The 12,682-nt window shown below is 42.9% G+C and overlaps 1 protein-coding gene across 4 annotated transcripts in view; it reads right to left on the bottom strand.

Annotated features, from left to right (window-relative positions):
* Positions 1-12,682, bottom strand: part of chd5 (chromodomain helicase DNA binding protein 5) — a 56,800-nt gene that overhangs the window by 26,584 nt on the left and 17,534 nt on the right. For all 4 annotated transcript variants that reach the window (XM_074639209.1, XM_074639189.1, XM_074639217.1 and 1 more), the window contains exons 3-15: positions 11,858-12,076; positions 9,579-9,697; positions 8,762-9,003; positions 8,571-8,683; positions 8,233-8,359; positions 7,745-7,911; positions 6,102-6,320; positions 3,930-4,136; positions 3,237-3,448; positions 1,248-1,379; positions 958-1,066; positions 496-687; positions 82-282 (exon numbers count right to left, since the gene is read on the bottom strand). In XM_074639209.1, the coding sequence (XP_074495310.1) occupies positions 82-282; positions 496-687; positions 958-1,066; positions 1,248-1,379; positions 3,237-3,448; positions 3,930-4,136; positions 6,102-6,320; positions 7,745-7,911; positions 8,233-8,359; positions 8,571-8,683; positions 8,762-9,003; positions 9,579-9,697; positions 11,858-12,076 (2,259 nt within the window). The remainder of the gene's footprint in view (positions 1-81; positions 283-495; positions 688-957; positions 1,067-1,247; positions 1,380-3,236; positions 3,449-3,929; positions 4,137-6,101; positions 6,321-7,744; positions 7,912-8,232; positions 8,360-8,570; positions 8,684-8,761; positions 9,004-9,578; positions 9,698-11,857; positions 12,077-12,682) is intronic.

The following is a 12,682-nucleotide window of genomic DNA, read 5'->3' as shown; positions in this document are numbered from 1 at the left end:
TATATATACAGTCTATGGTTCAAACAAACTACAGTATTTAACCTGCTTGTGGTATGGAATAGCTGAGTGAGCATAAGGTACCTTCATGCGAAACACCTTGCGTCCTGTTTTCACCACGTTTTCTTCAAAGGTGAACTCGTTCTCCCTGATGATCGCCCGGCTGTCTTTATCTCCGGTGTAAGTCACCACGTGGAAATCTGGAGCCCACATCTCGAATTCCCTCTCCCAATTGATTATAGTGGAGAGGGGCGCACTCACCAAGAAGGGCCCCTTAGAGTGGCCCTGAGAGAGACGGTGAGAGGAAAGACATGACTAAGCAACTCTCACATCACAGGAGGAAGATAAACTGCAGGTCTTATCGTTTACATTCGTCCGATATGTTTTACTTTATGTCTACATTACCATATGTATTGGAAGAATTGGTACCTTTTGCATTGCACTCTAGAGAATCAAACTGTGATATATGCTTTGTAATATGAGCATAATAACCCTCACCTCCTTATAGAGTGAGTAGAGAAACACTATCGTCTGCACCGTCTTTCCGAGCCCCATCTCGTCAGCCAGGATGGTGTCGGTGCCCTGCGCCCAGGAGAACCTCAGCCAGTTCAGGCCCTCCAGCTGGTACGGGTGCAGCGTTCCCCCAGTGGCGTTAATGTACCACGGCTGGTGCTCAAACTTGATGGTTGGCTGGTGATATGAGAAGCAATTAAGTAATTACATGGGCTAGCGTCAAGAATTTGAGCAATATTTAGCCCAATGTAAATAGGAATTATGTATACAGTATAACAAAAAAGGTGCAACACCTTTATCATGCTGAATAATTAGTGGGTTTACACCTACAGTATTACTTTTAAGAGATTTGCTGTGAAGAAATAACAATGCAGTTTTGTGCTTCCAAAAATAAACAGGTAACTAAGGCAACACATTGGACTTCTGTGACCAAACATCCCAACTTACATCTATGATGGGAGCATCAGGAGGGACCTCCCTCTTTGGATGGTCCTCTTTTTGTTTCTTTCCTTTCCTCACCACCAGGGGGCGATGGTCCTCCCCTATTATTTGCTCCCTGGCAAATAATTGCAGCAACATGATGAGCCAAAACAGCTCAAAAGGAGGCATCATCACAGATACAGATAGAGGGCAGGGCAGAGGGGAAACAGCAGCATATGCCGAGGACTCCTTCTACTTGTCCTCACCCTCATCCCCACAGCTATGGTTCAAATAACCTGTTAATGCTGTTAACCAACCTGTGGTCCCAGTAAGTAGCTTTATGACCGTCATATTCTGGGACGTCAAAGTCGTCCACCTCCCAGGTGCACTGGTCGTAGGCCAGGTCCCTCCACTTGATCAGGTAATGCACGTCGCCATCCTTATCAAAGCTGTAGGGAAGAATAAATAAAACAAAAACAGAGAGCTCAGTTGCTTTTAGAGGGATTGTATACCAGTGAATATTAAAAGGTGAAATTCGTCACCTTTGATGTGGACGTCCAACCAGTGTTGATGGTAAATGTTGGCAATTGAAGTGATAAATTCCTCACTGTGTGCTATATTGACTGAGAAAGCTGAGTTCTCCTGCTTGAGGGGCCGTGCCTACATGTACCAGGATGCGTTGCACGTGAGCTTCTGACACCAGGAGGGTCCCCGCCGGCTATATGCATCCACTTGTATGGCAAAGCCTATTGAAAGGCTGGGACACGGGCGAACACGGGTCTTGGGGCATGGGGTACACCACATGTGCAGTGTAACTTAAGCTGCTGTCGTGCGTTGCGATTGGCTCAATTTCGGCGAGTACAGACAGGTTATGCTGCGCATGTGTTGTACCCCAAAGATATGACGCGTTGTTGACACGTGACCCAGCCTCTTTCAATAGGGCTTGTCTCCGCTGTTTTTCTTCGGCCGCTAAATACGGCTGAATATCCAAGTTAGCCAAAACACTGTAAAATGTGTCCTCATCCAGAACATCCTATGCACTCATATTCTGGGATGCCGTTTTCGTAGTTTGCATTACAAGAGAGCAAGGAAATTCTGTTTTTGAGCGGCGTCTAGAGCAAATAGACATCCACATAAAAGGTGGCAAATTTTTCCTTCAAGCTCTTTTTTAGGACATATTTTAAAGCTGCAGTAGGCAGAGTGTTTTAGGCATCATTGGGCAAGAATGTCATAATAACTTTTCAACATATTGTAATTCTGAGAGATAACTAGACTTCTGCACCTCCTCATGGCTCTGTTTTCATGCTTTAATAAATCTAGCCTGTGACGGGTGACTTTGGCCAATCACAGGTCATTTCAGAGAGAGGGCGTTCCTATTGGCTGTTCATTCAACGGAGTCAGCTGTCAATCACTCGGTGACAAAGTTTGCTCCGGCTGGTGGGCGGTGCTTGGTATTTCCTCAACTGATCTCAACATGGCTGCCGGGTCACAACCTTTCTCATTTTACAGCTAAACAGTACACTACAAGATGATTCTGAAAACATTTTATGCAAGAAATAGGCATTACAGTAACAGAATATTGATTCTTATTTGATTAGCGCTGCCTGGTCTGACCGTTTGATCGGAGATCGCGAGTGATTGACAGCTGCTCAGAGACGGCAAGGCTCTAGCTCGGCTCTGATTGGTTGTTTTCCTCCGGTCTGTGAAATCTTGCAGATGCCATTAGGAGGATAAAGAGGACACAGAGGGACATGAATTTTTTCATATTACCTGTCTCATGCACTAATGTCAGGATATAGTGACCATTTTTGTAAAAATAACGTTTTTAAATTATATTTGCTCCAACCTGCCTACTCCAGCTTTAATGGGACATGACACATATTACATACAAAATCAAATAAAGGTCAATCAGTGTCCTTCCTGCAGTTGTAGCTGCAACAAGCTGAAACTTAAAGAGCAACTTTTTAAATGTATGATTCAGTTCCAGAGTATAGCTCGTGATCGTACTATAAACTGAATCTGTCTTTACTGGTGTTCTGTTTGGAGCGATAAATGTTTCGTGCTGTCCCTCACTGCACATTTTCTGTGATTTTAAACCTCCAGCATCTCCTATATTCTGAAATATGCTGTGCTGTGAAGAATAATTTTCATCTATAGTGTGAAATTACAGAGCACATAAAAAGCAAGATAACACCAAGCATAAACCAAACTGAGCACCGACTTACCATCAAGTCTGTAAAACATTCTTAAAATTGAAACAATGTACGATGTAAGATAGAAGAATGTGTGTAACTGTGAGCAGCCACCTGTGGTTGACTATCCGGTGCATAATCATCCACTCCGGTTTGATGCCGTAGCGGTAGAAGCGCTCCTCCATCACGGCGTACTGGGCGTCTTTGCTCTTCCTCTTCTCGTTGTTGAGCTCCTCCTCTCCGGAGCCGTAGTCGTACGGCGGCGGCTCGTCCATGTCGTTCTTGCGCTGATAGTTCCGATACATGACCGTGTGGTACAGCTCCAACTGCAAGACCACAGACAGAAGAAAACAGTTCTGCTCAGCACCACCTCTGGCAAAGGGTTTTCCTTCCAAGACTGCACCATATCACCTATCCACGGCATGGAGACTAATTTGATTTCAAGTTCCAAAATGGATTTAATGAAGACAAAATAAATTAAGAAAGGAAGGAACGACTTCTCCAGGGCCAAATCTAAACACAAGCAATTGTTCAGACACATCGCTAAATTAAATGTCAGCTAGGTTTGAGTGCTCTGAATTGCTTCGTAATTGTGATTGCAGTTTGGTCTGACGTGTGAAACAATGTGCACTTAAAGACTGACAGCTAAACGGCTAAAGGAACATGCATTATCGTTTTATATTAAACTGCTGCTAAAAGATGGTCCAGTGAAAACTCTCTTGGCTCGCTGTGTTAACATTTCTGCTCTCTGTGGCCAAAGAGAGCAGGAATGTTAATTTGAGACTGGACCTACTTCTGGTGTCTCACCTGCAGCTCGCTGACCCAGGAGCAGTGCCAGTACGAGAGGCCAGCCCACTTCACAAAGAACTCCCTCTCTGGGTGGCCCTTGAGCGGAGGGTTGGTCAGCGGATCGGTTGGATTGCCGTCGGGGCCTGCAGGTGGTTCGGTTGGCAGCGGGGGTTCCCCCCATGTCCAGTGCAAAACCTTTTGGACCTTACCTTTGAGAGGAGGGCACTAAGAAAGCAGAGAGAGATGCTGTGATGCATGCAGTTATCTATACCTAGTAAAGTACATTATTTGGGTCAACAGGCACACCAGTAAACAAAACCTCCACCTCCCTAAACAACCACCCTTAGTTAACGTTAACAGTAAACAGTAGGGATGGGTGATACCAAACCTTTTTAATTCAATACGATACCGATATTGTTTGTTACAATTTTAATGATACTGATCATTTCTGAAATGGGTATGTGATTTTTTTTTAAATAACGGTCATTTTAGAAAAAAAAGATCATTACACTCAAGGGCAAGTCACATGACACATACCAGCCATTAAAGGGACAGTATGTAACTTTTTAAACATGTAAATCGTTTTTTATTGCCAATGTGTGAACAGGTTGTAACCTAATCTAAAACCCCTCCGCGGTTTTCTGGGTTTCCTCTATCAGCCTGTAGACTGCTTTTAATGTGAAGAACGTAGGCGATGTCATGCACGCTCGCGAGCGCCTTAGCCGTAGCTAACACTCAGTTAGAAATGGAGTCCGCTAACGCCAACAAATGACCAGCCCCCAACACAACTCAGACTCCGACACAAACTCCATGGAAACACAAAAAAACAAAGTTATATCTAGTGAAGCCCGTCTTGCAAAACACGAATGTGACCGACATCTGAGGAAAACTAGTATTGTGGGAGAATAGCAGAGTCAGTGCGGAGAGAGTTTGTATACGTGGGAAGTGAGTGGTGAAGCAAGAGAGAGAGAGCGGCGGCAGCAGCGAGTGTGTGAGAAAACGAGCGAGTAGCGGAGCAGAAGAGTTAGTTTAGCTCTGAAAATATCAAATGAATGTACAGTGGAAGTTGCAGTTTGTTTCCCTGCTGATGCAGGAAGTGATGGGGGTCAACTCCGGATCACGTAACGTTATCGACTCCGGCCCAGGAGACCAAAACTACGGTGTCTCCCCTGTGCCTTCTGACCACCGTCGTGAGGCTGAAGCAGGAAAAGTCAACACTAAGATCAACATCGGCCGGCCTTCAATTCATGGAGGGACCTTCGTTTTGTAAGCTAACAATACTGCCGAGCATGTGAAATATATAGTGATATTGTGGTTTTAGCTGGCTAATATTAATCAACATGATGCCTGTTAATTACGTTCAGTCTTGCGTGTGTCACCTCACTATTTTGACTACGCGTCTACGTAGTGCGAGCACAAGCGCGAGCAGCAGGACGCTGACTGTCGTTGACTTAACGGCCACAAGTATCACTGTTAACAAGTAATTTCTGATTCTTACAAGGAGTCCCTTAATAACAAATTTATTACAAAAGCAAATGAGTACAATTGAATAAAAATGTTTGTGCCGCTAAATGTAAAAAAAAAATAGTCCAGTATTTTACATAAACACTATGATTACATACTAAGCGTCCTTATAACGTTCAGGGTGTGTTGTTTTTAAATGTTTAAAGAGGCTACTTGTGTTGCTGTGTGGCAACACATGTGGTTTCTGGACAATATTTGTCATTGTTTGTGTTGTTAATTGATTTCCAATGATAACTATATACATACATTTGCATAAAGCAAGCATATTTGCCCACTCCCATGTTGAGAAGAGTATTAAATACTTGACAAATCTCCTTTTAAAGTGCATTTTGAACAGATTAAAAAATGTGCGATTAATTTGCAATTAATCACGATTAACTATGGACAATCATGCAATTAATCACAATTAAATATTTTAATCGATTGAAAGCCCCAGTACAAATATATAAATACTTTGCAAAGACGTTGACACTAAATGTTAGAAAAATATTACTTAAGAGAAAATAAATATTATCTATATATATTTATCTATACTTTTACATTTTAAAATCACAGAATGAGATTGGGCTGCACACATATACATTTTTAGTCATGAACAGTGATGGCAAACATTTTGTTTTTACATAAACAACATGAAATAGTATGTGGACTGAAAGATGAGCTCACCATGCAGCGTGGACACAACCACTCCCCGTTGGGGATCTCGGGGAGAGGCGGGTTGAGGCAGTGGATGTGGTAGGAAGACGGGCAGGTGTCACAACACAGCAGCTCTCCTCCATCTTTACACACTCTGCAAAACTCCATGTGGTCGTCCTCCTCCTCGCCTGCTGGCTCCTCCTCTTCCTCCTCCTCATCTTTGGCCTCCCACTGGATCCCCTCTTTCTCCTGAGGGACACGGGTGATGAAGGTCGTAGCAGAGGGTTAAGTACTGCTAAATTACATTCACCCACCTTGTGTTTTTAAAATAAACCTCACCCGCATTGTTGCTACAAGGACACATTAAGATGTGTGATATTTGCGTGTTTGTCTTTTCACGGAGACAACATTAACATATTGTAGTAGTGAGAGCAAACGGCTGTATGATAAAAGCTTTGTTGTGTGTTGTCTTGACGTAGTTCTCAATTTTGCACATTACATGCAAAATTAGATTCAATTTTCAGGCTTTTATCTCTAATCTTTGCTTTTCTCTTGTGAAATACTGGATACTTTCACCTCTTTGTGCCTTTAAAAGTTACTTAAATGAAGAATCTGAGAAAAGTAAAATCACCCTTAGATATATTAGTTATTTGGGTTTGTAGGGGAACAGGGTAAACATTATAACTAATATACATCACTATGAAACGTCCCCACTTGGTTACTTACATTAAAACAATTATTTTTTGTATTACAAGTTTTCTGGATTTTTAATGTTTAAATATGCAAATGAGGCATTATCTAATGGTAACTTTTGGTGACGCAAATAGACAAAGTGTAGAAAAAATTAAACACGTAAATGTGTATTTTGGATTGTTTTCTTTCCACTAGTCTGAAAGAACACATGTTATGTGTAATTGACCTGTTGCATGAGAAACAATGTTTTTGCCTGGTGTGTCTCCCATTAAGGGGTCACAAGGTTGGGAAACACTGTTCAAACTAAGCTCTCCTTCAGTTTATATGTCACTCAAACATCCCGCTGCACTTGTGCTGTTTAAACAGAATATTCAGAGTATTACCATGAAGTTCTAACGTGTACAGATCAAAAGAAACTGACCGTAGATCGTGGAAGATGGTAGTCTAGAGCTAGGCTTGTCAAAACTGAGATAAGAACATGTCATGTCACTGGATGTATGAAATACGACGTAAAAGAATCTCAAATGCTTAAGTTATAGAGTTGTGACAGTTTCATAAAAGCTCAGTTGATGCAGTTGAATCATAACACACATAGATTCTACACATTTAATTTACCTGATGCACTGTAAAGCCCACTTGTCCCTCCAAAAACAGATGACCACTTCAGCAGGTTATTACGTCAAATTAGCTTCATAATAATTTTCATAATCATTTTAGCATTATTAGCAACATTTATCTCTCCATCTCTGAAACTCTTTGCCGATATTGTTAGCTCGCTAGATCTCAAATGTATGCAATATTGATCTTGGCACCTAACCACACATAGGACGACGTTTCAGGTGTAACTTTAGCCCACGACTCTGAAGTGCTTCGTGTTTGCCTCCAGTCTTTCCTTTGTTTTGCCTCCAGCTAACACCGTGACGTAATCATGACGTCGGCTGTAAAAGGGTCTATACAGTATATCAAACTGATGTACTCACACAGTGCGGACAGCTCCATTTGCCCTCGGGGGCCTTCTCCAGCTCAGGGTCCAGACAGACCAGGTGGTACGCTCTGGGACAGGTGTCACACAAGATGATCTCTCCACCCTGCTGGCAAACCTCACAGTAGTCCTGGTGGTCTGTCTCGTAACCGTCGCCGTCTTCCTCTGGAGCAGGTACAGGAAAAGGTAAACGCGGGTGATTCCCACGCGCAGAAATTCACTCGAATGCAACATTACAGTGAGCAGGGGCTCTAAATGTGAAGGAGACTCTGTGAGTGTGTGAGGGCAATAACTGCTGAGAAAGAGCATCTGCCTTCGGAAAACATTCCCAAAACAAATAAAAGCAGAAAAAAAAAATTACATTTTAATTTTCTCATTACCGATAATCAAACAGTCTGGTTCTGAGGGATTTAAATGGGATTTTTGGAGATGTGGAAAAAAAAAAAACACACCACAGAGCATGGCGTGTGTAGACGGTAAACATACTTTTCCTTTTTTTCCGCCCACGTCGGGCCTTTTTCTTGGTGGCGGCCCCCGAGGTATCAGAAAGCACAGAGGCACTGTGGATGCTGATGTCATCAAAGTCTGACTCCTCCAGGAAGTCCTCCTCGCTCTGGAAAAGCACACACACACACACACACACACACACACACACACGCACATACACACACACTAAAGAGCTCAGAGCTACACAAAGAATTAAAATAAACTTTCAAAGTAAGCGCAGTAAACAGTCTGGTCACTTTGATGCCATTGAAAATATAGAGTAGTGGAGAAGCTCAGCGGAGGAAGATGGTTCTGGAAAAAAAAAACACAAGACATACCGAGGACGCTTTCTTCTTCTTCCCACTTTGGCCCGACTTTGATTTGGTCTTCTTCGCCTTGGCTTTCTTCTTCACCTCCTTCACAGACTTGCTTCTCTTTCTGACTCCTGGTCCTGAGACACAAACGTTCACACGTTAACCGAGCGGCGTTCTCGCTATTGTTTTTTGAAAATATGTGTCAGTGTTCTTACCCTTTCCCTCTTTGGTTTTGGCTTTTTTGATTGGCCCCAGCTGAGCAGTCGGCTGGCTGCTGCTGACAGACGTCGGCTGTGCCACGGTAACCGTCTCCACGGCGGCAGCCACAGCCGCAGCCACGGCGGTGGCAGATGCGCCTTTGAACGGGTTGTTGGCACTGAACTCTCGCCACTTGGCCCCTAACACTGTCATCATCTTTGACATGGGGATCTTCGGGTTCTTCTTGGCAATGAGAGGCCTGAGTAAAACCAGGGGGAGAGGAGACAACAACGGCAGCTTTATTATGTCACACTTCATTCCTGTTGATGTAATTTCTACTTCCCTCAGCGCTGGAGGGAACCCGGTCTTGATTTGCTGACATCCCACTGCCCCTTAAGTTTTGCTCTCCCCGCTTTGCTGTGTGTATGTCGTGTTTGCGATTTGTCAGGCAACAGCTTGAGGTTTGGCACGCTGGCCTGTGAAAGATAGCGGGTCAGAGCGCCGAGTCCCAGAGCCTCCCGGCTGTCACAGGCATCCAGTAAGCAGCTGACTACTCACAGGGGGCACTGCAGGAGCTCATGCTCCACTTTGTCGGAGCAGAGGCTTAGCCGAGCCAGACAGCCCCAGGTGAGGCAGACTCTTTATACCAACAGCCGAGCTTTCGAGCACAAACAAAAAGAGCAGTGTTTGCTCGCCGCGCTGCACTCTGGTCTCACTGTGGACTTTTTTGTTGGAAGTGTCAGTGAGGGGTTTTCTGACTATCCTCAGAAAGGGAAGCAGAGCAGAGCAGTTAACATATAGGAAGATCATTCAGACACAGAATGAGATGCTTGCCTGAGGAACTGGCTGAAAGCCTTGTAGTTAGTGATGGTTTTGTAGTCGTCCTCGGTGAAGCCATACTGAACGTCTTCCAGACCCCACTCTTCCATCAACTGGCCGGATGATTTGGGTTCCTGGGGAAATACAGATGGGAGACATCACCTTTCATACGTTAAATAATGTTTAAAAATGTTTAATTGTTTATCACCCATACCCCTTTCAGGAATAGAGTGCTCCGGGGATGATGTAATTTTGTAGGCCAATCAGGAAGTTAGCATCACTTTGGTTCCCTCAACAAAAAGCCAACGGGATTTTTCCATTGGGTTTTGGATTATTGCAGAAAATAAGCTCCGTGGAAAACACACGTTTATAATACCTACATGTTTTGTTCAGCAAGATAATCTTCACAAATAAACACTTCTTTTATGATTTTTTAAGTGTAAATGCAATCGCCAGAAGTAAAAAGCTAACGTTAGGCTATAAACAAACTACACCACGGTCGCATGACCGCTAGTATACACAACAAGGCTGTAAAGGCGGACAAGTCGGCGTGATGACGTTTAGTAGTCTCATTTAGCCACTTGTTAGCAACCGCCTTTTTAAAGACACATAAAGGCTTAAAAATTCACAAGTAGGATATTTACTAATGTATTTTATGTCGTAGAACAAAGCGTTAAAATCTCTTCAGCTTGTGTTAACCACAGACCTAATTTCAAGCATCTAACTAAAAACCCATTGACTTCCAGACGAAGGAACCGGAAGTGCTAAAATACTGACTCATTCCTGCAGCACTCTATTGTCATCCTATTTTTGATCATTGCAATGAATGTGGACATTAAGGTTTTTTTACATTATTGGACTGTAAGACTACTTAGAAAGTAGGGAGACACCATATTTTCAAAGTCCTCCTCCAGTCCAAACCCTGTTTTTCTCTGAAGGGAGAGTTTGTATGTGCCCTAACCATTTGGTTTGGGTTTCCTCTTTGTTTTGCCTTCATAACACCACACATACATTCAGCATTGCAACCACCACAAACCTACAGACTAATTTATTACAGATGCAGTCACCTAGATTTCCCCTCCCAGCCAGTTGCCAGCCAGTTCCCAGCCAACTTCCAGCTGCTGGAAACTTTTTAAATGAACTGGATTCTAGGTTTTTCAATGAAGGAGAAGGAGCAGATGTACTTGTAACCATATCAGACAAAAAATATTATTCCAATCAGAGTATTTTTATATGTTTTAAAGCATGTCTTGAGGGATCATTTATGCTTAGTTCACACTACACGACTTTAGCCCCGATTTTCTGCTCCCCGACAAAAGCCCCAGATCAGAGGTAAACCGGCGTTGGCTCGCCGCTCACACATCGCGCTTGAGCGTCATGTGTGAACTGTTCAATGCTCGCTGGTGCCTTGCAGACACATTTCAGATATCTAGCATGCTAAATATCTGGACCTGTAGGGGACTGTGGCCACGAGCTACAGCCAATGAGAGCGCAATGTACGGGCTGAGTGGAAACCTGCAGAGGAGGGGTCGCCTGTAACAATAGGAACTTACTGAAAGGTTGTTGTTGCACCTAGAGGAATAAATAGTAAAAAAAGAGTGTGGAAACTGGTGGAAACAGGCTATTTTGTGAACACATGTGCCAACAACAACATCAGCAATGTGTCTCGTGTATGGTATCACGTCATTTACCGTGTATTTCTCGCATGTTTTCGTGACAAAATGTAGTTTGAAGACCTCATCTGGGATTCTTCCCAGTGAAAGATCTTGTAGTGTGTGACCTTCTGTCACCGGTCAGTCATGTAGTGTGAAAACCACAAAGACTTAAAGACTCCCGATTACAAGACAGCCAGTTGTGTAATGTGAACAGTAAAGCGATCCAACGACTTTGAAGGTCATGTACTTAAGGTTTCAGTTGTACATTCTGCCATGCATTGTACTTTAATAGTTTTTACGACAGGTGTTCTTTTAGAAAATAGTCTAATTTATTGATTATATATGTGTTCATAATATTTAAGTAACTTTTCATAGTAATAGTATTTAATACATATTCAATAGAGTGCTCGCATACCTCAAATTATGCATGAATCCATCTCTTTTTATTTATTTTTTGCTTGCTGTGTTTTTGCAAAATGTCCCTGTGGTATGAATGCACTTAAAATTCAATTTATTATTATTATTAGATTATCATATCAAGAGAAATTCAATGTGACTCTAAAATGAAGATATTTTTAGCAATGCACCTATAGGCCCTCTATTGAAAATACTGAATCCAGCAGAATTTCTCAGACTCACTTTCATATTTCCATCATCATCGTCATCGTCGTCATCCTCCTCGTCTCTCTTCTTCTTCCTGGGCTTCTTCTCTTTCTTCTCCCTCGGTTTCTTCTTCTTCTTTTTGGTCGGGCCGTACGTGCTGCTCTCGCTCTCCGAGCCTATTTCTGGACGCTCCCGTTCCTCCTCCACCTCTGAGGTCTCCTCCAGGTCACTGTCCACTCTTGGCTGGATTCCTCCCTGAAGCATTTCACACGATGGACACGGGAACATCATGTATATGTGTATAAATACATGCACAGTATTTGACAGCAGGACATGAGCATATGCCAGGTTCAGATGGCTTTCACTGATCTCTCTCATTCTCCAGCAGATAAAGATGAGTGTGACTAAAAAACTATATTTGTGCCGAATGAAATTTCACCCAAGCAATCTTCACATATCTTTGATATAGCTCCTGCCAAACAGCTATTTTTATAAATGTAAACAGGTAGAATCTGCTCTCTTCCTCAAGACGTGACTGTGAGTGACTGACGCTAGCATCAAAGCCAGATTCCTGGTTCTAAACTGAACCGCTGACACGACAAAGGGAAATCTATCTCCATTTAAGAGCTATCCTCTGAGACAGAATTTCAAATCTAGTGATAAAAATGTGGATAATTAAAATACGAAACTCAATGATGAGGGCAAATAAGCATGGCATTCATTTTGCCAGGGTTAGGGATTAGAGCTCCCACGGAGGCCACCCACACAAAAAACATATGCTGTCCGACTACTATGAAGCACTTTGGATAAAAGCTCCTCCTTGATGGCATTTGCATAAATTAAATTACATCACTCCAGAGT

Source organism: Sebastes fasciatus, chromosome 1 (assembly GCF_043250625.1).
Source record: "Sebastes fasciatus isolate fSebFas1 chromosome 1, fSebFas1.pri, whole genome shotgun sequence".
In the NCBI taxonomy this organism is placed as follows: domain Eukaryota; kingdom Metazoa; phylum Chordata; class Actinopteri; order Perciformes; family Sebastidae; genus Sebastes; species Sebastes fasciatus.
This window is presented reverse-complemented; position numbering and strand designations above follow the sequence as displayed.